The sequence below is a fragment of the Centroberyx affinis genome, unplaced genomic scaffold, assembly GCF_046629955.1.
Source record: "Centroberyx affinis isolate AG114_WGS23_722 - 3 ecotype Tasmania unplaced genomic scaffold, CSIRO-AGI_Caff_v1 ptg001906l_1, whole genome shotgun sequence".
NCBI lineage: Eukaryota > Metazoa > Chordata > Actinopteri > Beryciformes > Berycidae > Centroberyx > Centroberyx affinis.
In genome coordinates, this window is record NW_027280269.1 from 38,013 (window position 1) to 64,537 (window position 26,525).

At 42.5% G+C, this 26,525-nt stretch overlaps 4 protein-coding genes across 13 annotated transcripts in view; 3 read left to right on the plus strand and 1 right to left on the minus strand.

Moving 5' to 3' along the window:
* wdr20b (WD repeat domain 20b) lies at window positions 1-7,097 on the minus strand. Of its 9 annotated transcripts, none has more exons than XM_071530242.1 (5): window positions 6,845-7,097; window positions 3,756-3,938; window positions 2,708-3,522; window positions 2,125-2,644; window positions 1-1,853 (listed from the first exon to the last, which is right to left on the minus strand). In XM_071530242.1, exons 1-5 carry the CDS (start codon window positions 7,091-7,093, stop codon window positions 1,797-1,799), a joined length of 1,824 nt encoding a protein of 607 aa, XP_071386343.1. In that variant the 5' UTR covers window positions 7,094-7,097; the 3' UTR covers window positions 1-1,796. The 9 variants fall into 9 exon arrangements, with proteins under 9 accessions (XP_071386343.1, XP_071386340.1, XP_071386342.1 ...); XM_071530239.1 differs by having other exon boundaries at window positions 2,125-2,609; window positions 2,664-3,522; XM_071530241.1 differs by having other exon boundaries at window positions 2,125-2,477; window positions 2,529-3,522.
* Window positions 7,098-8,795: 1,698 nt separating this feature from the next.
* On the plus strand, window positions 8,796-13,645 carry hsp90aa1.1 (heat shock protein 90, alpha (cytosolic), class A member 1, tandem duplicate 1). The gene is made up of 11 exons (XM_071530250.1): window positions 8,796-8,918; window positions 10,062-10,211; window positions 10,341-10,707; window positions 10,827-10,960; window positions 11,097-11,402; window positions 11,551-11,716; window positions 11,881-12,071; window positions 12,190-12,337; window positions 12,433-12,701; window positions 12,807-13,140; window positions 13,267-13,645. Exons 2-11 carry the CDS (start codon window positions 10,062-10,064, stop codon window positions 13,374-13,376), a joined length of 2,175 nt encoding a protein of 724 aa, XP_071386351.1. The 5' UTR covers window positions 8,796-8,918; the 3' UTR covers window positions 13,377-13,645.
* A 402-nt stretch (window positions 13,646-14,047) lies between these two features.
* On the plus strand, window positions 14,048-23,102 carry hsp90aa1.2 (heat shock protein 90, alpha (cytosolic), class A member 1, tandem duplicate 2). Its single transcript, XM_071530249.1, has 11 exons — window positions 14,048-14,147; window positions 16,912-17,061; window positions 17,325-17,691; window positions 18,118-18,251; window positions 19,603-19,926; window positions 20,045-20,210; window positions 20,520-20,710; window positions 21,326-21,473; window positions 21,633-21,901; window positions 22,065-22,398; window positions 22,642-23,102. Exons 2-11 carry the CDS (start codon window positions 16,912-16,914, stop codon window positions 22,749-22,751), a joined length of 2,193 nt encoding a protein of 730 aa, XP_071386350.1. The 5' UTR covers window positions 14,048-14,147; the 3' UTR covers window positions 22,752-23,102.
* A 1,183-nt stretch (window positions 23,103-24,285) lies between these two features.
* ppp2r5cb (protein phosphatase 2, regulatory subunit B', gamma b) overlaps window positions 24,286-26,525 on the plus strand; it is a 29,864-nt gene continuing 27,624 nt past the window's right edge. Inside the window, exons 1-2 of one of the 2 annotated variants that reach the window (XM_071530231.1) lie at window positions 24,286-24,354; window positions 24,912-24,971. In XM_071530231.1, the coding sequence (XP_071386332.1) occupies window positions 24,328-24,354; window positions 24,912-24,971 (87 nt within the window). In that variant the 5' untranslated portion in view covers window positions 24,286-24,327. The remainder of the gene's footprint in view (window positions 24,355-24,911; window positions 24,972-26,525) is intronic. The other variant, XM_071530232.1, reaches the window with a different exon arrangement.

Sequence of the window (26,525 nt, forward strand, 5' to 3'; positions counted from 1 at the left end):
CAAAGCTGTTTTAATAGGTGTCACATGGAGGAAAAGGCTCCCACTGTTAAAATCCTCAGTCTTTCTATGCGAGTGCTTGAAAAACACCCTCACCTCAAGCACATATACCATCATCAAGTACTGACATTTATCAGTTGGTTATCAAACACAGTGTCAATTGTCTGTTCACAAGTTCAGCGTCAGTCCAGTCATTATTACTCACAATAACAGGGGGTCACAGATTCCACGCCCTGCCCATGTAACAACATTGTATCAGTCTTGTTTGTTAGTTAAAGAGTGAATTCACACAGATGTTGATGGGTGGGACCGGTGCTAATGGGTGCGGGAGCTATGCCAACGTTAGTCTTCCTGTGGTTTACCTGAGCTCTGAGTGATGGCTGAATTAGACCGCTGCGTCTGCGCCTACCTGCCTAATGTCGTAAAGGAGTCTGCAGCGGCAGGCTAGCTAGCGTTCAGCACTACCTGTTAGATAAGAGGATTTCATAGACATCTCCTATACCAAACATTTCATTAATAAAAATACACCTGAATTCTCTTTATGTACAACAGAAAAGAAACATTTAACCTGCATATTCAAGATTCATTTTAATATTATGTATATATTTTCTGTATTAGAAATATCACTATTTTCTGAAATGAGGATCTTTGAACTAATGTAATAATAATGATCATTTCACCCATAAATCATTGAAGTACAATATTTACATATAATACAGAGCCCATTTAATCTGAAACAATATTAAAATAAATGTTCAATAGATACAAAGGTTTTTAATTCTATTTATATTTCAACAACCTTGTCAGGGAGTCCTTACACACTCCAAAATTGTAAAGCCATTCTCCTCTAACAAACTATTAAGTGCAAACAATTTTCTTTTTTTCTTATAAAAAAAACTATGATTGCAGCATCCAGCGTTGAGACAGAGGGTAATGACAAGCCGTTTCCCCAAGTGCTTCCAAAGCTGTCTTTGAAAAAATTTCGTTTATGTTCCACCATCATCATGAATTCAAAATGAATGGGAAAAACACGAGAACAAGAATGAAAGAAAAACAAAATCTGTGCAAAAATACTCTGATATCTCCGATTAAGATTAAAAGCTTTTTTTTTTTTTGTAAAGGAGGCAAACTGCTCCGGTCTCTCCCTTTGCTGTGAGCATGAGGTGAGACCGCGGCTGCACAAGGGAACGTCCAGGAGGTGAAACTGAAAGAGACGCCGCATTTGGGGAGATGTCTCTGCTCTAAAAAAAAAAAAAAATCCCTCATCCTATTCCCTTTATTGTCTGCAAATACATCTGAATAAACAAGATATAGGAGGTGTAGTAAATATGTCTGAATTATCTCCACACACATCAAAAGGTTAGGTAGAGGAGTCACCATACTGCTTACACCTTGTCTAGTCTTCCGAGATCTACAGGCACAAAGGATAGGGTACTAGAGTTTATTTTCAGACTAGATAAGACCTGATATGGCCATAGATGGAACACAGTAACGAGCCAGGCAACCCCTCCCCTAAACCTCCTGGACGATTTCAAGCTTGCCCTCTTACTTCCGCAGCCTTTTTTTCCCCCCTCGACGACGGGGGTCTAGTTTCTACCCTGGCTTGGCCATCATCGGTTATCTCGAGACGAGTGGTAACAAAAAAAGAGAGCATCTGGTCGGTTGTAGTGATGAGAATGAAGATGACGCTGAAGATGATGTTGCGAGTGACGGTGTGAGGAGCAGCGCTGCAGGGCCTTGGCCTTGGTCATCCCCGTCTCTGTCGCGTGGAGCTGTCGTTAGCAGCACCAGAACCGGGGCTATACTACTGTTCCACTGGGAGAGTTGGCCGGGTTGTTTTGAGATGATAGTAATCCCTGTGAAAAGACAGACAGGCAGAAATACATTGATAACAAACAAGACTGTAACATCAGTTTACATACGTTTATCGTGTGAGCAAATGTGGCATTAACCATCAAAATGCTGAGGGTGTTGTATGAATCTTGTATGAAACAACCATAAAAACCTTTGGTGGTACACAGAGAATAAGAGTTTCTGAATGCAGTGAGGAAAGGCCTGTATACTCGAAAACCATCTGCTAGTTTAGAGGCGTCACATGACAGTATCCGTGCGAGGCCCGTCACTCACCACTTTCCCAGGCCTAGCCCATGTGCAAACGAAACCCTCCTGGCAGGCTGTGACCAGACAGTCCTCCAGGAAGATTAACACAGTGAGTCTCTCATGAGCGATCTTCTTGCACACCAGCGGCTCGAGCAGGGGCACGTCCTCCATGCGCGGGCACAGCGTTGTGCCCAGAGTCTTAGCTGCGTCGGCTTTTGCTGTCCGTGACGAGCTCAACTGGTTGAGCTTGTCGCTGCTCTTGCTGCTAATGTGGCCCATGCTGTGGTTGCGCTTGTGGTCCTTCTCGTGGCGCTCCTTGCGTGAGTCGTGCAATGACAATGTCGCAAACTTGCTAACGCCAGTGGCGATGAAAGCGCTGTCTATGATGCTGCTGCCCTTGGTGCTGCTGTTGCTGCCGGTGCCAGTGTGACTGTTGGGGGTGCTGCCCCCTGCTGGGTTGGAGGAGTGTGGCAAGCTGTTAGAACGAGGCAGGGTGTTGGGGAGGGAGTTAGCTGGGTTGCCACTGTTACTACTACTGCTCACGCTGCTGTTGCCATTGGTGCCACTGGGATTAGCGGTGGTGGTGGTGGTGATAGCAGTAGTAGCTTGCCCAGTGGCAGGAGGGCTTGTGGCACTCATAACATTAGTGTGAGTCCTGGTGCGGGACAGTGGGAGGTGTGGGAAGAGAATGTCCTCCGTAAGGTCCCACAGACACAGCTGGGTATCCTGGCCCACTGAACCAAAGCGGTAGGTCACACTAACAGGCCTACCGTCTGTAGAGTTCCTCTTAGAGAGCCGTGAATGAGCGCTGTTGGCTCTGTCTCTGCCCGCTCCAAAGTGAATCTGCTCATGGAAGTCCTCATCGCTGCCACTGAACTCAGCAGGGGGGTCCCCATCCTCCACGCTGGTAGTGCAGTGGTCAAACGCCACCACGCTCACCCACGACTTGTGACCGTGCCCCCGCGCAATCACCCTACAGTCTGAGAATGACCACACCGTCACCAGGTCGTCCTCCCCTCCTGCCACAATATACCGTCCGTCGGGGCTCCAGCACACACACAGTAAGCCGCCAAAGTAGCTCTTCATGGTTCCATGGAGCTCGGCAGCATCGAAGCCAAACACCCGCAGGAAGCCATCCTGGCTGGCGCAAGCCAGAAACTTGCCATCCGGGGAGAAGGCGAACTCATTGAGCGCCCCCTCACCCACCGTCCAGCGGAGTAAAGGGTTGCGGGCCGACTTGCTCTTGCAGGTATGCACGGCATAGTTTTCACCCTGCTTAAGGAGCTGGTAGTGAGGCGGCGTGGTGCCGCAGGTGTGTTCCACGTTGTACAGGTACATGCTGCCACTGGAGTGAGCCACCAAAAACAGGCTCTCTGAACCAGGAACCCATCGCACACATGTTACCCGCGACTTGTCTATCAGTCTCTGGAGGGGATGCAGAATGAGAGAGAAAGAGACAGAGAGAGAGAGAGAGAGAGACTGGTCAGGGAGGGTGGATGTAATGGACTAACAGACAAAAGTTCATATGCATTGTAGTTGAAACATGATGCTGGTATGATTACATTTCTAGTCCATTTTAGGAACAGCAAAGTAGTATCTTGTGCTATTGGTAAGTGTAACATGTGAAAGTGTGCAGAACAAGGCTGACTAGAACCCACCTCTTCATTGAAGAGCTTGCTGGTTTCCTTCTTAATAGGATCAATAAGCTGCACCTGGCCAGCTGAGAAGCCCACAAGCAGGGAGACGCTCTCTGCTGTGGCTGTGAGGGGGTTGAAGTCATGACACGTGGGCTGCGTTCCTTTGTATATCCTCTTGTCTATGGGCTTACTAAGGTCTGCAGCCTAGAATAATACAAAACACACAGAGAAAAGTTATGCTTTTAGTCAACAGAAAAACACAATCACCTCTGTAAACGAAAATCAAACAAGTCTCTCAAACTTTGCCAGAGGACAACTATAACGACAGCATGGTTGGCTGCTATCAAATCTCAAAACGGCCAAAAGACACTGTTCCTGGTGCATGATAGTGATGAATTCTGAAACATGGGAAGTCATTATCCCAAAGGGAGATGGAGAGCAGCCCCAGAAGGAAATGTAGGTTAACCTGCAGTGCCTATGTCTACCAACAGGTGGTTGAGGGCACATGGAATATGTAATGAGATACCATAATAATAATGACTAATCTGTCAATCTGTTATAAAATTAAAATGTCGTTTGTTAAGCCTATCAAAAAGCATACAATAATATGTTAACTGGTTCGCCGTAGGATGTCAAACAGGTTCGGACAGTGTAAGCCTACAGAATGAGCATCATTATGGTAACAATTCATTGTTTGTTCTGCAAGTTTACACCCAAAACTGACACTATTCATCCCTGGCAAATAGGCTGTTTTAGTACTGTAAATACAAAGAAAGACAATGAATGTAAAAGATAAAAGATAAACGTTAAGCCTATAGCAGGTATAAGACAAAAATAACAATACAAACCTGATGAACAGAGATGCTAACTTGGCATGCATGTATTTGGCATTAGACCTATGCTAATTTGTTACTTGTTGTGTGACAGTTTGATGCTTTATTGCTGTAAATTTCTCTTGGGTCTCTTGTGGCCTAATTGGGTGCATTATAGGAGGCAGGGAGAAAGCTTATGAGATGAAACCATAATGCTGACGGATGTGTCAGAGTGAAGCAGCTCTAAATGAATTTGGGATCTTTGGCAGACTTTGATGTTCCAAGTACCACGCTGCTTCTAAGCCTGTCCCATTTGCTACTAGAACATTTTACACAAACTTGAGGCTTTATATGCTCAAATTGTGGCAAAAATCCCCTAAGCAAAAGCAAGAAACAACTGAAAGGGAGATCTAAACACTGAGGGGAAGAACAATCCAAGACGGACGTGATTTTCCGTGTCCAATTTGTGAGACATAAATGGCACATTGCCAGCCCAGTTCAGCCACAAAATGAAAAGCCTGACGACAGTGATTACCGCAAATATAGGCTGGGTCTGGACTAGTTGCTGTAGGGACAGTTTAAGTTTGTAGGTCAACTCACTGGTTGATTGTCCAATATCAGAATCAGTGGCAAAAGAGCACATTCATATAAATCTAAGAATAGAATGGCTGATCTGGGGACAGTTTTTCCTCTTCATTCAGATTTTTTCATTGAGATCCTATATGAGAACAAGTTCCCTCAAAAAGCTGATCATCTCCAATTACAAATGGTTATGTCCCCCCCCCCCCAAAAAAAATCCTGAAAATCCTTGAGGATTTTTTTCCAACAAACATTCTTTGTATGACAGAGCATGCACAAAGCTATTAAGCTCAACCTGTTACCATCCACTGTCTGGAGGTTGAAGTTCTGATTCTAAGTACCATTGGGGCCTGTAAAACACAACAAATAAGCTCCCCACTGAGTCGAAAAGACAAGACCGTTCCCTCTTTAGTGAAATGTGTCAGAGTCAGATCACAGGAGAATGACAGAGCGTGATCATGTGACAATCCTTGTCAAGACCATTTCTCATAAAATGATCCGCTGGGCCTCCAGTCCTCTGAGCTTTTTGATGTGCTCTCTTCTGCTCTGCTGCTTCACAGAATTACAGACCACAAATAAAACCTTCAGTCCAGTCATCCCTGGCCAGGAATGTGGTTTGGCTATATCAACCACCACCCTAGCAGGGCTCGATTTCCTTCCAAGAGAATAACACTATCACTATTCTAAATTCCAATCCTCTGTTTTTCCTGTTTTTGGCTGGTTGAGACCAGCTCTAAAGAAGAAGAGATCTACAAGTGAAATAACTTCCTCTGGTGGTTCATACCTTTTGTGTGATTGTGAGAGACAACACAGGCTACCCTGCAGAGGAAAGGAGTAGCGGTGAACTTAGGCTACAACCCTCATATCCAAGTTGTCATTAGGAAGATAGTCTGCTTATGTTGGACTGCACAGGCGGTAGCCTTTCCAGAAACAACCACATCACCATCATGACTGTCACAATCACCACCCTTGCTAATGTAGACAAACGTGGCTTGCTGCTATGACATCATCACTGTGCACAACCAACCGCTGAGTTCACATTGCATCACATCCAAACCCCGACATAAGAGTGCGCTCAACATTACATCACCAATAACAAACACGCCTCACTTCCAGTGCAATATCTGTAGAGGCTGAACAGTTTTATTTCTATGATTAAAACACTTAAGTAGACATTTCTGATGAGCGCCACTGAAAACTTTACACTTATATCTATAGTATGTTAAGACCGGAGATAATCAAAAACCTCATTAAACATTTAACACATGTGTAATAACCAATGTCACCGCAGTTTCCACCTCGAAGTGACACACGCACACACACACATACGCGGGATGTCAACATGTCACAACTCATGACGAGCAATTTCTCACACGTCCAAGGTTAAAGCTTGCACTTTCCAAGAACAATTCATTCAGTCACACTCCGGGATATCTCATGTCACAGCAGCCATGTTAGCTAGCTAGACACTGACTGAACACTCAAACGGAGGGACTGCTGGAATTTGAAGTGCACGCATCTCATCGAGGCAAAAACAAACTGTGGCGATGCTAGCTAGGAATGCTAATAACTAAGTTAGCTAGGTCAGCTACATGGCCTTGTCTGGCAATCTGCGCACTTCAGCGAGATAACCAAAGAGACTGACAGCAGCGATGCAACACGTTTCACGTTGCCCTGCTGGACAACACAGGCTTTGTCGTTGTAGTTAATGCTGTTTACCTTTCTCACGCCTTTGTAGATATAAAAGTACAGTTCCCGGCCCACATTGAAACAGATTCTGTCGCCGTTACCGGACTGGTCGTTCACGTTGACGAAGGAGACTTTGACGGGATTGGAGCCCTGTGAGTTAAAAGGCACCCTGTTCGGGCGGCTGTATTCAGAGTGAGTGAGGAGTTTATAGACGCCTTCTCGAGTAGTGAATTGAGTTTTAATTTCGTTCATCTCCTTCCCTCCTCCCTCCGCCGCCATCTTGGAAATTGGCGTTCATCCTGTCCAAGCCCCGGATGTTACCGACAGCGCATGCGTTCCACCGTTGAAGCCCAGCAGCCATGCGTGTAGCCCATCCATGGTGTAGCCCGATAATGTAATACTTCCATGGATGTAAACTAGTCAGTCATGTGAGATTCAACTAGACTGCCTTAGCATAGAAACCTTCAACAAACGCAGTAACCCATTAGACTATTATTGTATAAATCGGACAGATTCATCCTACCGGGTGAATGTCATATCCCTTAAGAAAAAAACAACTGTTATAATCCTATAATAAATTTTTAGGGAAATTTTAACTTTTTTCTTTACCCAGTTTTACCCAAAACACTCAAACCTAGCAAAACACAACATTAAACATAGGCTAGCTTTGGACATAATACAGATAATAGGTCTAATGGATGTAATATCATAAAATCCTTTCAGTAGCCTTTACAAAAATAAAATGGATCCCAGAGTTAGTTTTTGCCCATGACAATATCATCAAACAATTTCATTATATAGGACGTAGCACACAATTAGGGGAAATATGTTGATGATTTAGGTGACCCCAAGCTGGAAAAGTGGGTAGCCTATTCAAGATAGAATTTGTTCCTATTTGCAGAGCCCCTTTTCTCCAGGGAGTACTGCATTTTGAGTGCCATCCCAGAATATGAATACGTAGTCAATGTTCATGAAGCGTCACACAAGCATTTAAACACCATTGAGATAGTCTTACACCAACCATCTTATTCTTAGATATATTATGAACACAGCCCCTGATGAACTGCAGGCTATCTGCTTTTAGAAAAGATCATCTCACAATGATTGCGAAACTTCCACATTTCTAGAGTTACAGGGAGGCTTCTAGTAATGTCTGCTGCTATCAAATGGAAACATGTGGATTACATAACTGATAGCAAGTGTAACACACTGCCATCCTCTGGTCAGCTGAAGTTGAAACATCCACACCAGACCAGAAAATTCTAGCCTTTCTGGTGCTTTCTATCTCACACATTTTTATTTACAGTGTAATAAATTTTCTACATTTATACATTTCTTTCTGTAGGCCCCTAATAGTTTATTGCAAGTTATATATGATGAGTAAAGGGTCAATCTACAGTACTGAAATTCTTAATAGACGCAAAGTAATCAAAAGGCGGATTTGTCCAGTGACAGTGTGTAGCAGTGATGGGAGCGCCTTAGACCTGAGATGTGCTGCAGCAGTCTGCTCAACTGCTTCAAACATGTGAAACTTGTGAGATTCTCCCCAATCCTGCAGGCCAAAAAAAGACATGGGCCTGCTATCTCTTGGAAGCCTCATGGTCTGCGTCTGTCTCAAGGGCTGCCATGACAGCAGGTGATAATAAACGCAACGCACAGCTGTGACGCTGACAGGGGGGTATGGAGGGGCTTATAGGCAGGCCTGCTATAAGCTATCAGGAAAGCCCTCGTCCTGAGTGACAGGCACCCCTTGTGACTCTGCAGCCCTATAAGGGCACATAAACTTTAGGGCTCTGGAGTCTCTCTTGCTGCCACCCCCCTCCCCAGCCGTTCTTTACCCCCCTTTACGCCAAGACTGTAGTGAACAAATCTTCTGGAAGCTTCTGAATGGGAGCTTCTAGAAACCACCCCTTGAGTATAAAAAGACAGAAGCATGCCGTCCGGTCAGTGTAGAGTGAAGTGATATTCACTTGAACCCACACAGAGACTTACTGCCCACAGGAGCAGCGGTGAAACAGATTTGGAGCAAGACGAGCAGACAAGCTCACTGATTCATTCGACGTCTGATTTCAAGAAATAACTGAAGAGAGGGATTTTATTCAAGGTAAGACTGGGACACCCAAAATGAAGAACATTGTGTCTGTCTTTAGAAGAAAGAAGAAGAATACTTTTGAATGGAGGAAAAACTTATTGGGTGCAAAATGCTGGAAGGAAAAGCATAAAAGCTTATAGGCTACATAAAAATTAAAAAATAAGAATAATAAAAGTACACAATTAATTCAGATATCAGCTGTTATTTAATTAACTGTGTCAGAGTAGTGTCTCTACCATCAATATCTTTGTGAAGGCATAGCATGCAAGCAGCACATGGCAAAGAGGGTGACCCTGGGTGTGAGAGCAATGGCGGATGAACAGGAAAACTGGCCAGCACAAAGATCAGTTACAGCAGGATTACATCTAGATACAGAAAATTAGCAAAGAAGATAATTATCATAGGGACAATATTAGATTGTTTGATTGCAAAGGAATCTGGTGGACTAATTTATGAAACTGTAATATCCGATTTCTCTATCTGAGAAAATGAGAATATTTTTCATGAAGAATTTTCTCGATTGAGGATTTGAGGAAATGTTACCACAATAAGGCAGAACTATTTTCTTCCTCAAAAAAGTCAATGATGCTGATGATTAAATTAATAGAACATCCACTCTCATGAAAATAAATAACAGATTACTACAGCTCTTTAGATGTCTTAATACAAACACCAAATTAAGTATGTCCTTCTATCTTTGTCAGAATTGTTACTCCATATTGCTCCCTTTCAAAGAAAGGTGTTATATGACACACGTAGCAGCTGTTGGCAGTGGGGTGGGAAGGGCACAAGAAGCTCCACCCTTTTTTCAGATGGCAAATCTTTGATTGACAGATGGAACATGTGCAACAGGAGCCTCATCTAGCACCAGCAGTATCAGCTGTCCCCTCCACTTGTCTCTACTACTAGCCATGTGGCTGTCTTTGCAAAGGGGGAGAAGTAGCTTTTAATGATAAGAGCAGAAATGAATTGTCAAGAACTACTGCTACTATTAAATTTAAGTTTTATATGAGAGAAAAGTAGCATTTTTAATTTCTTTGAGACAGATATATGAGAATCGTAGTTTCAGCAGCTACTTGAAAACAAGTACATTAATCCAGATTAAAATATTTATGCTGCTCAAACATAATTACCAATTTACTTCCCTTTATTCAGATGCCAGAGAAAGCCGGACACACAATGGAGGAGGAAGTGGAGACCTTTGCCTTCCAGGCTGAGATTGCTCAGCTGATGTCTCTGATCATCAACACCTTCTACTCAAACAAAGAGATCTTCCTTAGGGAGCTTATCTCCAACTCCTCAGATGTAAGTAAAATACTTACTTTCTTACCATATATACATTTATTTTTTCAAATGTAAACAGCCATAGTATGAAACACACAATACATCACTCACAGGAACTCACAACTTCTCTGTTCCATTCCATGCTGGCAGGCTTTGGACAAAATCAGATATGAAAGCTTGACAGACCCCAGCAGACTCGAGTCTTGCAAGGAGCTGAAGATTGAAATCAGGCCTGACCTGCACGCTCGCACCCTGACCCTGATTGACACGGGTATCGGCATGACCAAGGCTGACCTGATCAACAACCTGGGAACCATCGCCAAGTCTGGCACCAAGGCTTTCATGGAGGCCCTGCAGGCTGGAGCTGACATCTCCATGATCGGTCAGTTTGGTGTGGGTTTCTACTCCGCCTACCTGGTGGCAGAGAAAGTCACAGTCATCACCAAGCACAACGATGACGAGCAGTATGTGTGGGAGTCTGCAGCTGGAGGCTCATTCACAGTCAAAACTGACCCAGGTAATTTTTTTCTTACAACTATTTCACTTTGTCTTTCAATCTGTAATTTGCATGATGAACATAGTTTGACACATGACCTGGCACTGCTCTCATCCTCAATTTCATTTTACTAATTTTAGGTGAGTCCATCGGCCGTGGCACTAAAGTGATCCTGCATCTCAAGGAGGACCAGTCTGAATATTGTGAGGAGAAGCGCATCAAGGAAGTCGTGAAGAAGCACTCACAGTTCATTGGCTACCCTATTACACTCTATGTAAGTTCTTGTATAGGCCCAATATCTGTCTAAGTAATACACATCCACTAGCTAAACCTAATGAAGCTTGAAACCACATCTAAATGATGTTGACATGTAATAACACAAAATAAAATCCTCTTTTCATATGTTCAAGGTGGAGAAGACTAGGGAGAAAGAAGTGGACCTGGAAGAGGGAGAAAAGGTAGAAGAGGTTGAGAAGGACGCTGCTGAGGACAAGGACAAACCCAAGATTGAGGATGTGGGCTCTGATGAGGATGAGGACTCAAAGGACGGCAAGAACAAGAGGAAGAAGAAGGTCAAGGAAAAGTTCATGGATGCTCAGGAGCTGAACAAGACCAAGCCCATCTGGACCCGTAACCCCGACGACATCACCAACGAAGAGTATGGCGAGTTCTACAAGAGCCTCACCAACGACTGGGAGGACCACCTGGCTGTCAAGGTGAGTCTTTTGATGGGAAACAAACTGCAAAGTGCAAACCAGTTACCTAAAGTCGTTGATAGCTTAATTTGTCAAATTAATTAAAGAGAATTAATTTGTTGTGTTCATTTTAAGTTCACGAGTTCATACTTGTCTCTTGTCTCTGCAGCACTTCTCAGTGGAGGGCCAGCTGGAGTTCCGCGCCTTGCTCTTCGTGCCCAGAAGGGCCTCATTCGACCTCTTTGAAAACAAGAAGAAGAGAAACAACATCAAGCTGTACGTGCGCAGGGTCTTCATCATGGACAACTGCGAGGAGCTGATGCCAGAGTACCTCAGTGAGTAGCCTATCCCACTAATTACGAAATAGAAAAACTTTGTCACATTTTCAAATCTTATCATTATTCATCATCTCATTATTAGTAACAATTTTGTGTTATTACATTTAAGAAATTAATTTTGATGCATGGCTGATCATTCTGTCTTTGTCCTTCCTCATCAGACTTCATCAAGGGCGTGGTGGACTCTGAGGATCTGCCCCTGAACATCTCCAGAGAGATGCTGCAGCAGAGCAAGATCCTGAAGGTCATCCGCAAGAACCTGGTCAAGAAGTGCCTGGAGCTTTTCACCGAGCTGTCTGAGGACAAGGACAACTACAAGAAGTTGTACGAGCAGTTCTCCAAGAACATCAAGGTAAGTCGATCCATCTGAAATTATTTGTTAAGATCTGCTTAGGTTGGAATATTTGAACTTCTTATTTGGGTTTAACCTTCAGTTTTAATCATACAATGTTTCATTTGTCATGTTTTAGCTGGGCATCCATGAGGACTCCCAGAACAGGAAGAAGCTGTCTGAGATGCTGCGTTACTACACCTCAAATTCAGCTGATGAGATGGTTTCCCTGAAGGACTATGTTTCACGCATGAAGGACAACCAGAAACACATCTACTATATCACTGGTTAGTAATTCAACTCCATTTCCATTCCTTTGTCATTCTACTTTTGCTTAAAACTTTTTCTTAAAAGTGATTTACGTTTTCATTTGTTTTCACAGGTGAGACCAAGGAGCAGGTGGCTAACTCCGCCTTTGTGGAGCGCCTTCGCAAGGCTGGTCTGGAGGTTATCTACATGATTGAGCCCATTGATGAGTACTGCGTCCAGCAGCTGAAGGAGTATGATGGCAAGAACCTGGTTTCAGTAACCAAGGAGGGTCTGGAGCTGCCTGAGGATGATGATGAGAAGAAGAGGCAGGAGGAGCTCAAAAATAAATTTGAGAACCTTTGCAAGATCATGAAGGACATCCTTGACAAGAAGATTGAAAAGGTAACATTTCTCCTCTTAAAATGTATATTTCTAAACTAATGGACTAATATAATGGTCCATATTGTGTTTGATCATGACAGTAATCCAGAATTTAATCATCACCAGGTTGCAGTCTCCAACCGCTTGGTGTCTTCCCCCTGTTGCATCGTCACCAGCACCTACGGCTGGACGGCCAACATGGAGAGGATCATGAAGTCTCAAGCGCTCAGGGACAACTCCACCATGGGCTACATGACCGCCAAGAAGCACCTTGAGATCAACCCCCAGCATCCAATTGTTGAGACCTTGAGGGAGAAGGCCGAGGCCGACAAGAACGACAAGGCTGTGAAGGACCTGGTCATCCTTCTGTTCGAGACCGCTCTGCTGTCCTCAGGATTCACACTGGAAGACCCTCAGACACATGCCAACCGCATCTACAGAATGATCAAGCTTGGCCTGGGTAAGCAGCTTCTCCTTGATTGTAAAGAGTAGAGGCAATACAGGAACTGGTCCGGTTGTCAAAAATTGATTGCTGATTAATATCAAAGGACTTCTGTTGCTAATGGATGCCTCTTTTCATTCATAGGCATTGATGATGATGACTCGGCAGTTGAGGACCTCATTCAGCCCAGTGAAGATGACATGCCTGTTTTGGAAGGAGATGATGACACATCAAGAATGGAGGAAGTTGACTAAGATATTTCCAACGTACACAATTTCTTGCTTTAACTTTATTTTTTTAAGTTATAGTGCTTCTTCCAAATAGACTTTTCATTTTTACACAACTGTCTTATTTCTTAAACAGTAATATTTACCGGTAATTACAAGTTAATTCATGATACTACTGTAGTCCACAATGGGTATACATCATACCAGCTGCCTGTTTAAAACAACTGGAAACCAAAGTCAACAGGAATTTGACTTGCCTCTTTTTTTGTAACTGTTAGATATTTTTTATTAAAAGAATACAGATTTGTAATAAAAATGTATTTAGAAATATGATCCATATTCCCTCTTGCTGAGTCTGTGTAGTGCTTGCATGTTACTGGATTTCTTTCATCACTTTGTTCAGTTCCTATATGGAAGGAAACATAATGTACGTATTCTGGATTGTAGTTTTTTGTCTGAGTTTTTTTTTTAAAATTCCATTATACTGGAATTTTCTGGTGAGCGCTATGGTTAATTTCAGGTGGAAGTCCTCTCATCTCTAAGTCCCGCCTACTCAGCTGAGTTAAATGGAAGAGAGGCGTGTACAAAGAACATGATTGACAGTCCACTGAGCCTGTCAGTGGCCACCTCCAAGCTTTGCTAGGAAGATTCCAGACGGTTCTGGAAGCTCAGGATTTCTCGAACACTCTGAAGGGGAACAAAATCCGCTCAGCTTGCTTCTCTCCATCTCGCCGGGTTGTCTGTGTAGTCAAAGCAAACAGATCTCCAAGCGGAATTTTCGCTACATTAAGGAGCAAGGTAAACCGACTGAACAATATATTTTTTTTTACAGGGTTTCAGCACGATTTAAATTAAATGTCAATTACTGCCTTTGGTGTGACATTTTATCACTCATATTTTTAATGTTAACTGACATTAGCTTAACTAACCGTTAAGGTTAGATAGTTAGCTTAACGTATATTAGCCGTTTTCATTCGAAGCTGACATTTTCTAACATTTCCATAGAATATTCCAACGTCCCTAGTTGCTAATGGTGATGGTGTCATGTATGATAATATAACTATTTTATGTCTATCTTACTGAAAGACCATATGACATCCATATAGTTTCTGAATACGGTTGGTAGAACAAGTTGGTTTTCCTGGTCATACCTGCGTTATTAAGGACATTTAAAAACTTTTTCCAAGATTATCATGCCGAATTGGCAGCTCACGTTATCTCTTTATTAACGTTATCCAAACTGGAAGACAGCAGCCACAAGCACCACATGGTGCATCCACGACACTTGCCAACCAGCAATTATGATAGGCAGGCGCACAACCTAACTAAAGTCAATCTGATTCCTCAGTGGAAATGTTTTCTCACGCTTCCAGGTGGTAGTCTTCACAATATGCAAGACTTGTATAGCTCAATTAAGGACGGGTGATCGTTCTTAAAGTCTTGTCAAAACGCTGTGAGGAGACGCTTTCGATTCCTACTGTATAGAAACTGCAGGAGAGTCTGGTAGCTTCTAGAATCATGCATTTTGTAGGGGAGCCGGCAGGTGGAGTGTTTTTGGTGATGCTGAGATGCACTTCAAAACATGCGCTCCTCTCATGAGCAGTTATTAACCAACCAAGTCTGTCAAGTGTCAGGTTAGGGTGCCCCCCATATATTGGCTGTTTGAGGCTTCTCTTTGCTGTTTTCCCTTTGGATTAAGGGTCTCGGTTCCCTCATTGACCTTGAGAATATAAATTGGTTGAGAAACCAGTTTACTTACTGTATTCACAGTGGATTAGGGATTCAAATTTTCAGAAATTTCCTTAATCGATCGTCGGTCACGTTAATGACCAATTAATCGATTAATCATTTTGTAAAAAACAGCTTTTGACATAGGAAATAGAAAATACAAAATGTGTATTTTTACACCTGTCTTTAGGCCTACTCAACAAGTTACTCAACCAAGCATAATTCAAAAGAGTCGGGACCCCCGACAACGGACGTCAGTGTTTCCCACAGGCTGAAAATGTACTTTCTTTAGGGTTAATTACTTTAAATTGTCTTTACATTGTGTCCAACGGAACCCAACTGGCGGAATATGCAATGAAGTCTGCACTGCACTCATGTTAACTTTCTGAGTGTTGAGCAGCGTTACAATTGTCCGATTGAAAAGTATCAAGTTACTCTTTACCGTTACAACACGTGCGAGTTCGGAGAAATTGTGGAACTTTATATTTTTTTACGAACGTTTTCAGACTGTCAGGTTGAGCACAGAGCTACTGCGTCGCCAAATGACAGACATGACGTGATGCGCACATTAGACGCATTACAGAGCGATTTAGATCAATTTCTATACATTGATTAACATTTTTATGTTGTGCCGGCCGGCTGTGCCGATATTGTGGCGCTGCCACAGTTTATGTATTGGAAACAATGGCACGACAATCTACTGGTTTATTTAAGAATAAGAGCGCATCTACGTGGTCAGGGATGAGTCCAGTGCGCAGCCTGGTGACAGTCAGTCCATCCGCTGAAACACGCGCTCCGGGGGAACAGCTGTCCCGGGTCGGGAAGCACAAATAGTGTCGCGCCAACTTTACTTCGCCAGCCGGGGGAGTGCATTCTCTTTCATTGTGCTGGTGCTGTATTTCAACTTTGTATTACATTGTTTACAATGAACACTGTTGTCTTTTCGGGTGTAATGCTTCTGCCCGCTTGCTTGGCTTTCTTCTTCCTCTGTATAGGCGGTGAAAGTTAAATTGCGCCCTTGTGGCGGTAAATCATTTCCGAAAAAAAATGAGAAATAGCACATAACGTACATTATCGGTTAATATATGCTTGATCGATCAAATTGTTAACAGTGGGTGTATTTTGGTGTAGTTGCAATTCTCCACAAATACTAGTAATATCAATATTATGTAACTTGTGTCAGGGCAGAAGCAGGTGGATTTAGTCTTGTTCGCCAAGGATGGATTATAGAATTGAAGTACAGCAGAACTGGACAGTCTGTTACACCACCTGCCATTATAAGCCATACGCCTGCGCATATGAACCCATCATTACAGACACACACCTCATTGCCATCAATTAACTGAATGGATTTCACTTGGCTTCCAGAATAGCACCATCAAATTTGGTGCAATATGAGGCTGACAGTTGTCAAGGTTTTTTGGTAATTTTGGTAAAATCGCATTACGTAAGAGTGATGTGATGGCGCTCTTAGTAGCTGTGCCAGTTCTTTAGACCATTGAACGCGATGGCACAGGCTTGCAGCATGCCTGTACAACTGTCAAAATAAGAAACAAAGCCAAAGGGGCAAAATTGATGCTGTTGTTGGAAAGTGTGTGCCGTTACTGCTTCTGATGATGCAGCGCACGGTTTCATCTTAGTCAAATCAAATGTGAAGGCCTGTGTACATTGTGCTTTAGGGAAAAAAAGGACATACCATCATATATGTAAATGCCCTCAGTATAACCCAAACAGTGTATTCCATGACAATATATGCAATTTGATATAATGCATAGTGACTTATAAGCAATGTGCATTCACCTCCTCTGCTCCTCTACTCGTCACCTCTGCTCAGATGCCTGAAGCACACGACCAGCCCATGGAGGAGGAGGCTGAGACCTTTGCCTTCCAGGCTGAGATTGCTCAACTGATGTCCCTGATCATCAACACTTTCTATTCCAACAAAGAGATCTTCCTTAGGGAGCTTATATCCAACTCATCAGATGTAAGTTTGTCACGGTATTGGCCTAAGGCTATGTGCTCAGTCTGATATGTTGTATTGTAGCCTGTATGCAGATGTTCACTGAATTGTGCAATGGAATGATGTTAATATTGTCTCTACACTTATTTTTACCATATGCTACAGCTATAAGTGCTATACTGCACTGAAAATGAGGAAATCTAATATTGTAAATTACCGAATAATCAAAAAATCCTGAAGTTTAAAAATTCTGGCAGTAAACCTCTTATCAACATTTAATTCTTCAGGCCCTGGACAAAATCCGCTATGAGAGTCTCACTGACCCAACCAAGCTGGACTCTGGCAAGGACCTCAAGATTGAAATCATTCCCAACAAAGAGGAACGCACGCTGACCCTGATTGACACGGGTATTGGCATGACCAAGGCTGACCTGATCAACAACCTGGGAACCATTGCCAAGTCTGGCACCAAGGCTTTCATGGAGGCCCTGCAGGCTGGGGCTGACATCTCCATGATTGGTCAGTTTGGTGTGGGTTTCTACTCCGCCTACCTGGTGGCAGAGAAAGTCACAGTCATCACCAAGCACAACGATGACGAGCAGTACGCCTGGGAATCCTCTGCTGGAGGCTCTTTCACCGTTAAAGTGGACAATTGTAAGTGACGTAAAGGCCAAATTGTACAATGACTTAACAGTTAATTACAGTGGTGTCCGTTTATAGTAATACTACTACTAATAATAATACATTTTATTTATAAAGCTCTTTACATGATGCTCAAAGACACTTTAAAAAAGATGAAAAATAAATATATTAAAATAATACAATTAATAAATCAACATCAATACAATCCAAACAGTGATGCTGGGTGATCATAGCGGGAGTAGCAGTGGGTGTCAAATGTTGTATGCAGTTTTGAAAAGGTGGATTTTGATTTGATATATTTTCAACACTTCATTTTCATTGTTGAAGGAATAGCTATACCTAATAATGTAGTTTTGTTTACAAGGGAATATTATTCCAGTTGGTACCAGGATCATCTTGATATACACTAACCCATGCTTACTTTTTTTCCCCTCTTAGCTGAGCCCATTGGTCGGGGCACCAGGGTGATCCTGCACCTGAAGGATGACCAGACAGAATACATTGAGGAGCGAAGGGTCAAAGAGATTGTGAAGAAGCACTCGCAGTTCATTGGCTACCCCATCACACTCTTTGTAAGCACTCAATCCAATTGATATACACAGTCTTACTAGAGTATGATTAACTTGGAACTTTGAATCTGCTAGCATGGCGTCCATTGTGGGCTAACATCTCCAATAGAATAATCCAGTTTAAATGTTCAGATAAATACATTTATAATTGTGTGGACAAATGTATTAGATGGATACAAATCAATTTTCTCTAATTAAATAATTATTTCTGTTTTTATTCATTATTTTTCTCACAAATCACAGCTGTAATCCATTTATTGTTTTATTTATTTTATTTTATAACTTATTTTCTTATTCTTATCTTATCCTTTGCATCAATGTATTTATCAATTTCTTGGGTTAGGGTTAGGCTATTGAATTCAATTTTGGCACATATATATATTCATATATCCATTTTCCCATTTTTCAATATGAATTTATTTAAATCTGTATATTTGGTGCGGGATTACCTTAGTTGAGATGCTGACACACAATCGACGCCATAGCTGTAAGATAGAATTGCAACAATGCATTGTAAAAAAAAACATAGCAAGATCATGGGAAAGGAACCAAGTTTTGGGAGACCGTTGAGCAATCAGAACATAGGACTCCAAAGTCACCTGTTTGTCCATAGAAGGTTGTTTGCTCTGGTCCTCCAGGCTAACTGTTTACACTGTGTTGAGTGGTAACTGGCAACTAGCGTTATCTTGAAAATGAGAACTAGTAGCAGCTTTAAAGGTAAATGGTAACTAATTTTAAATGTTACAGTATGTGGCTAAATATGTTTTGTTTAGGAGATTACTAAGATTTATACAAAATATGGTGCACAAATAAGGTTGTTTTGCACTACCAGGGCCTACTTTCCCTTTGGAAAGGTCTCTCTTCCTGCAACACTCTGAGCATGATTTGTTTTAACATAGAAAGTGAACTTGGTGGGTGATGGAAGACTGTACAGCTAAAAATCGCTGTGCATCAGATAAATATGTGGTTACTCACCTGAAATAGCTCCAAAAAAACATCAGCTATACTGGGTTAATATTTCATTTTTAAATATATGAATCTACAGGCCATATAATAAAAACTTCGACAACTTTTTATTACTAAAAGGTCAGTGTTTGTACTTGGAGTAATGCCAGTTGCATACTCTCAGTTATCATAATGTATTCTAGTGTTGGCATGTAGTACTGGAACAAATGATCTACCGGATGGAGTGAATTGACCAAATATACCAAAAACATGGTGTATTTTTTTTAAAGGCTTTTGTGGAGAAAGACAAAAGCAGATGGCAACATTTCTTGTGGATGTTGTTCCTGGCTAGCCCATGGTCACAACTTTTTTTTAAATGACCAGTGACTAATGACTTATCTCTATTCAGGTAGAGAAAGAGCGTGACAAGGAGGTGAGTGACGACGAGGCGGAGGAGGAGGAGAAGGAGAAAGAGAAGGAAGAGGAAGATGAGGATAAGGACGAGGACAAGCCCGAGATCGAGGACGTCGGCTCCGATGACGAGCATGACCACGACAAGTCTTCAGACAAAAAGAAGAAGAAGAAGAAGATCAAGGAGAAGTACATTGACCAGGAAGAGCTGAACAAGACCAAGCCCCTGTGGACGCGTAACCCCGATGACATCACCAATGAGGAGTATGGAGAGTTCTACAAGAGTCTCACCAACGACTGGGAGGACCACCTGGCCGTCAAGGTGAGGAAGTCCATTCATGGTTCAGTCAGCAGTATCTAGGCTACATTATTGACGTTTTAACCAAAATAAACTAAACAGCTAATTGGAAAAATTATCCAATCAACCTGTCTTCCCACAGCACTTCTCAGTGGAGGGCCAGTTGGAGTTCCGAGCCCTGCTATTCGTGCCTCGTCGCGCTCCCTTCGACCTCTTTGAGAACAAGAAGAAGAAGAACAATATCAAGCTATACGTGCGCAGGGTCTTCATCATGGACAACTGTGATGAACTCATTCCCGAGTACCTCAGTGAGTCTTAACACACCACGTAGGGTCATATAACCAAACCCTTCCAAACTCCCTGATCTACCGAAAAGGTATGATAAATTCAAGTGGAGATGCAATGAATGAGTGAATTATCTCTTTTACAAACAGGTGCTACTTCTGGAAATTATAGTCATGCAGAAAGTTTTTCCACACCATATTGCATTCATTATATTGAATCTAATTTTAATGGCTCTTCTCTGTTCATACCAATCAGATGATCAGTGAAATTATATCTTGGGAAATTAATTTTGAAGTATCGCTGACCAATCTGTCTCTATCCTTCCTCATCAGACTTCATCAAGGGTGTGGTGGACTCTGAGGATCTGCCCCTGAACATCTCCAGAGAGATGCTGCAGCAGAGCAAGATCCTGAAGGTCATCCGCAAGAACCTGGTCAAGAAGTGCCTGGAGCTTTTCACCGAACTGGCTGAGGACAAGGACAACTACAAGAAGTACTATGAGCAGTTCTCCAAGAACATCAAGGTCAGTCGCCGCACCTTGCACTGTACATGCTGCAAGCTTTCCATAATCATGTGTTGGTCAAAATTATGGCAGCCACCTTGTGTGTCGTATAACTCTATTGTGCCATGGGTCTGATACTATGTAATTTGTCATGATTTCACAAGTCAAGCTGAATGTGATCTGTTTCATAGTGTGGTAGGGATTACACATTTATTTGAAAGGTGCTAATTTGAGCCAATAAATTAAAACCGCCTGTTTGTCTTAGAACCTTCTGAATTTTAGTTACTGCTTGTCCCTCTAACCTTTCATGCAGTAGCCACCTGTCTGATCCTCTCGCCATATTGTCCCTATGATAAGCTGCTTTGAGCCTTATTCAGAGCTCCTTACTGCCATCTCCTGTTTTGTCTGAATGGAGGCTCTCAGGGTAGCAGGGTTCAGCACATAATGTCGTTTTTACAATTACTGTAACACAAGCCTCTGCTGAGGAAGGCTATTGAATAAATCCAATTTAGAGATAACAGCCTCATTGTGATTAAATGCCAGCTGAATTTCTGCGTACTAGAACCGCCTTGTTCCCCACTGCACGTTACCGGCACTTGAATGAGTAATTCATTGAACATTTTCCATGTTTTCCAGCTCGGCATCCATGAGGACTCCCAGAACAGGAAGAAGCTGTCTGAGCTGCTGCGTTACTACACCTCAGCTTCTGGAGATGAGATGGTTTCCCTGAAGGACTATGTCACACGCATGAAGGACTCCCAGAAACACATCTACTACATTACTGGTGATTATGCTCTTTCACTTCTAGTCTGTCAACTGTAAATGCAAATTATAATATGTCAAATTAACTGAATTTATATGGTACTGTATATGGTCACTATTTCATATTTTGTTATATCAAGTATATATCTTGTTTGACAACATTACCATGACTTTATTTCAGGTGAGACCAAAGACCAGGTCGCTAACTCCGCCTTTGTGGAGCGCCTTCGCAAAGCTGGCCTAGAGGTTATCTACATGATTGAGCCCATTGACGAATACTGTGTGCAGCAGCTGAAGGAGTTTGAGGGAAAGAACCTGGTTTCAGTGACCAAGGAGGGCCTGGAGCTGCCTGAGGATGAGGATGAGAAGAAGAGGCAGGAGGAAAAGAAATCTCAGTTTGAGAACCTGTGCAAGATCATGAAAGATATCCTGGAGAAGAAGGTGGAGAAGGTGAGGAGATTTACAAATAATTCACACAGCATGTGTTCGAACAACCCACAAAACCTCAAAACCATGACATCCTGTTTATAACAACTCAATTTGATATTGTTTACAATGCACTGATGTCCCAGTATTATATTGGAAAATGGCATAAACTCCTTTGCCTCCACAGGTCACAGTCTCCAACCGCCTGGTGTCTTCCCCTTGCTGCATCGTCACCAGCACCTACGGCTGGACGGCCAACATGGAGAGGATCATGAAGGCCCAGGCCCTGAGGGACAACTCCACCATGGGCTACATGGCCGCTAAAAAGCACCTGGAGATCAATCCTGACCACCCCATTGTAGAGACCCTGAGGCAGAAGGCCGAGGCGGACAAGAACGATAAATCTGTGAAGGATCTGGTCATCCTTCTGTTCGAGACCGCCCTGCTGTCCTCAGGATTCACCTTGGACGACCCCCAGACCCACTCCAACCGCATCTACAGGATGATCAAGCTAGGACTGGGTGAGTACCTGCGTGTTCAGTCATATAGCTTAAATCTTTCATATTACATTTGATCTATCCTTGCATATGTTGCCTGTTTTAAGCAAACAAGAATATCGCTCTAGGTGTAAGTTGAGTCAGCTTACAGTATGTGCTGTACATTTTCTGTGAGTCATCGACATATATTTTTTACTGCATAACACAAGCCTACTCATGAAATCCAGCTTCAGTGACTCATAACCCACTTCCCGTTCCTTCTTCCAGGTATCGACGAGGATGACCTGGCGTCAGACGAGCCCACGTCTGCCCCCGCTGAGGACATGCCCCCTCTGGAAGGGGACGACGACACATCCAGGATGGAGGAGGTGGACTAAACTGACCCGGTTTCATCTGCCTGCTAGTTTGGCAGTAGTGTTATATAATGACAAGAGTTTGATGTTGTTAATGAGCCTGGAATGTCCTCCCCACCCCAACCCCTTTTTGCCCCATCTCACTGAACTTCCCCTTGCATTGACCATATGCAGTTCAGATTCATTCCTTAGAACTTTATTACTTTTTTTTGTTAAAGTCATCACTTTTTGTATCTTGAGTTGTATCAATGCATTTTTTGTATTTATTGACATTCCAGCATTCTTGTGTGTTCTGACTTTTACTGTAAATATCTTGTCAAAAAATTGATACTGATGTTTGAAACGGTGGGACCCAGAAATAAAGTTTACGATGTTAACGAGTCACATTTTTTTCACCCTTGCTGATTTCTCTGAAGTGATTAAGGACATTGTGTCTTCCAACTTTGTTTGATGGTTATAATAATGCAATGCCTCTCACCGATTATGCATATACTGTATATAGGCATCAACTTTGGCTTCTAGTCTGGCTAAGGACTTAACTAATAGTAGTGAGGTTGACATGTCCCTGTGACACCAATTTGTCTTCAGTGTTGTAGTGTTTTCTTATAGAGGCTTCCACAGTGGCTTTTCAGCTGTCCACAAGTGGTTGGCAGTATTTTTCATTTCAGTGTGAGGATGAAATATTACATCCTTGCTACATTTACAGGGACCATTTGCAGGGTCCCAAGGCTGGAGTAACCCTGTGTTAAGTGCTTTATTATTTCAAGTTCAAGTTCAATAACTTTATTTGTACCCGGTGGGGCAATTGGTTATGCAGCAGTGGGACGCATACATTTAGCACACATAAAACACAGGGCACATAAATACAACACTAGACCAAAAGACATAAATACACAGTAAAAATACTCTGTCAATTAAAAGGATACAACATTATGCAAATAACAACCTTTTCCTCCTAGAGTTTAGGAGGGAGATGGCAGAAGGTATAAAGGAGTGTTTGTTTCTGTTTGTTTTAGCTTCTGCTTTCTTATATAACTGTTTGTTGTAAAGATCCTGCAGAGTTTCCTGTTCAGTGCCAGTTATTAATTGGGAACCATCATGATGCATGTAAGCCTGGTCGTTGGGATATGTGAGATTTATTCTCCAATAAAACCTGCATTCAATTGGAAGGTTTTAACACCAGGTGGCGTCTGCCTCTAAAAAGTAAGTGAAATAAGCCAGTGGTCGTGAAGATTTTAACAGCTGGCATTGTGAATTAGACTTTTGGAAAACTGACTCATTGAGAGGTAGGTACTGAATGGAACAGATATATGAATATGGGACGTCTGGAAAAACGCAGTCCAGCTCATTTCATGCCTGCTGGACAAACCCTGAACACTTTGATGTGTCAGCCGTGGTTGTAATTTCTCTCACCAGCAGAGAGCTCCCACTCTCTTCCACGGCTCAATCTGTCAAAACGAGACGCCGAGAGTCACCTGACTGACAGCAGCCTATCGCATCAGCGAGGACAGGCTAACCGCCACAGTGTGGTTCCCGAAGAGTTGTCAAGGATTTGGTTGTGGAGTATCTGAAGGGGAGCAAGGGCGGCTACGTTTGTGCAATGCCGAATAAAACGAAAAAAGAGAAGGTGAGTTCAGAATTGGGAGCAGGTTATGACTATGGTGAATAAAGTTCACCCAGATGCATTTGAATGCATTTTTGGATAAACGGAGGCCTTACTACAAGACATTTATCAGTGTAGTGTCCCATCATCAGAGAGCGAAGAGACAAGCCAACTAGCAATCATCACCAGCTAGCCGCTAGTCTGCTACGTTAACGGGTTAGCACTTGCTACGTTGGGCTGCCTAATTTAAATAAACTACCGTTATCCAGCAATGAAATGGTTCTCTAACTATACATATGTTTTCTCAGATGATGTATGTGTGTTTGTGCAAATTTAGGCATTTGGTACCTTTTTAAAAGTGAAAATATGGCTTGTGTGACTGCTAACTAGCTTTGAAGTAGCTAGCTAGAAGCAGATTTGCCAGTGTGTTCAAATATGAGTGTGTGACTGTGTGGTCAGGTTTGCTATATTTGGCTAGGATTTGTGCATGGCAGCATAAGTGACACACCGCTTAGCATTATTTTCCAGCCTATTATCCGCTAATGTCACGTTCACTTAAGTATTTTAACTATGTCTTTCAGGAGTCCCCTAAGTCTGGAAAAGTGGGCAAGAGTGGAGGACAAGAGAATTCAGAGCATGAGGTAGGCTAACTCAGGACACCTGCCCGGACACTCCCTGGAAATCAGAAGGACTTTGCTTGACACAAGTTCAGATGACACTTTTAAATTGTCACTAGGCATTTTGAAAATGGAATGTGTTATTAGTGTCTAGTGCTGTCCTATGTGATGTTTTGGTGAAAGACTGCACAGTGCTCTGATGGGATGAGACTATTGCCCTCAGACCAGTAAACCAGCCTAAGCATGGTAGAAAATCCAGGGGATGGGCAAAATAACAGAAACGACGCATGAAAAAGGACTTAAACTTAATCAGAATTGCAGGCAGCTAGTCGGGTCAGTCATTAAATTGAATGCCAGCAGTATGTGTCGGCTCTAAAAGAGGTCTGGCAATCACCACCTTTTATATGTGTCTTGAGGGCAACATAAGGCAATTAATAGAGTTGCAAACTGGGAAAATAGTCGTTGCCTTAAGTGTGTGGCAAGGAGTCATTCTCAAAAATCATGACGATATACAGTATGCCAAACAGAGAAACTGTACTGGCTAAGAGGATCAGTAGTTGCAAGTTGAATATCACTGACAGGGATAGATGGAGATGGATAGATAGTTGCTAAACATCACAAAACGTGGACATCTGAAATGACCACAGAACTGAATCCCTCAGAAAATCTCAACAAAAACTGTATTTTGTGAGCTTCATAAAACTGGTATTTATCGGAAGGCGCAAAACCTGAACCTCGAGCTATGGAAAGATAGTAACATGATCTGAGTTGTCTTTCACCTTTTTTCTGATATCTGGATGGGGTTAGGTTTGGAGATGTTACCAACTGTTAAACATGGTGGTGGAGCTGTAATAGTGTGGGAGTCATTAGGTCGGATGACTGCACTGCATGGTCGTATAATTGTCAAAGAATCTAAACATTATTGAACCTTCATGGAAAGAAGATTTGCACCACCTTCATCCCATAAAGAACTGAGGCTTTCCTTCTTGAAGAATAGTCAAATATCCCGCTGCAGAACTGAAGCTGTTCTGAAAGCAAATGGTGGCCCTACTCCTTACAAGATACTTGATATTCATATATTATTAGGTGTGTCCGTTACTTTGTTCACCCCCTGTATGTTTTTAGTTTGCCAGGTTCAGAATACTGTACCAGGTCTAAATCTTTAAGATGCTGTTATATGTAGTCAAATTGATCTTAATCTATAAACACGTAGGCCTATCTAGTGAGTTTGGCAGCTGACCAAGTTTGTAAGTTGAAAGGTTTAAATAATACAGCCTGTGTACTGGGTTGAAACCTATTTAGATAAGATAGGGTGTATTTAATTTATCTGTTTTACTGGATTGTCCTGGTTTCCTCCTTGTATCTCAGTACCACATTCAATCAGTTATGCAGAGCTTAGAGCTTTGGTCGTCCCCTGTTAACCCCCCTGTACTCAGTTTCTTAAGGCTGTGGTCTCTGCCCCCTACCCTCCTCTCACTCGGTAGTAATCCTTGATTATCTGCTCTCTGTTGTGTGTCAGCAGCCATGCAGCAGATCTGCTAATGCGCCAACCTTGTGTCAAATTGAAATTGCTGGGCA

Coding starts and splice junctions, on each gene's coding strand:
- wdr20b (XM_071530236.1), bottom strand. CDS start 7,093: ATGGCGGCGGAGGGAGGAGGGAAGGAGATGAACGAAATTAAAACTCAA. Junction 3,939..6,844: donor TCTACAAAGGCGTGAGAAAG/GTAAACAGCATT, acceptor GTATTATTCTAG/GCTGCAGACCTTAGTAAGCC. Junction 3,604..3,755: donor GCAAGCTCTTCAATGAAGAG/GTGGGTTCTAGT, acceptor TTTGTCTGTTAG/TCCATTACATCCACCCTCCC.
- hsp90aa1.1 (XM_071530250.1), top strand. CDS start 10,062: ATGCCAGAGAAAGCCGGACACACAATGGAGGAGGAAGTGGAGACCTTT. Junction 11,717..11,880: donor GCTGATGCCAGAGTACCTCA/GTGAGTAGCCTA, acceptor CTTCCTCATCAG/ACTTCATCAAGGGCGTGGTG. Junction 12,338..12,432: donor ACACATCTACTATATCACTG/GTTAGTAATTCA, acceptor TTGTTTTCACAG/GTGAGACCAAGGAGCAGGTG.
- hsp90aa1.2 (XM_071530249.1), top strand. CDS start 16,912: ATGCCTGAAGCACACGACCAGCCCATGGAGGAGGAGGCTGAGACCTTT. Junction 17,692..18,117: donor CACCGTTAAAGTGGACAATT/GTAAGTGACGTA, acceptor TTCCCCTCTTAG/CTGAGCCCATTGGTCGGGGC. Junction 21,474..21,632: donor ACACATCTACTACATTACTG/GTGATTATGCTC, acceptor ACTTTATTTCAG/GTGAGACCAAAGACCAGGTC.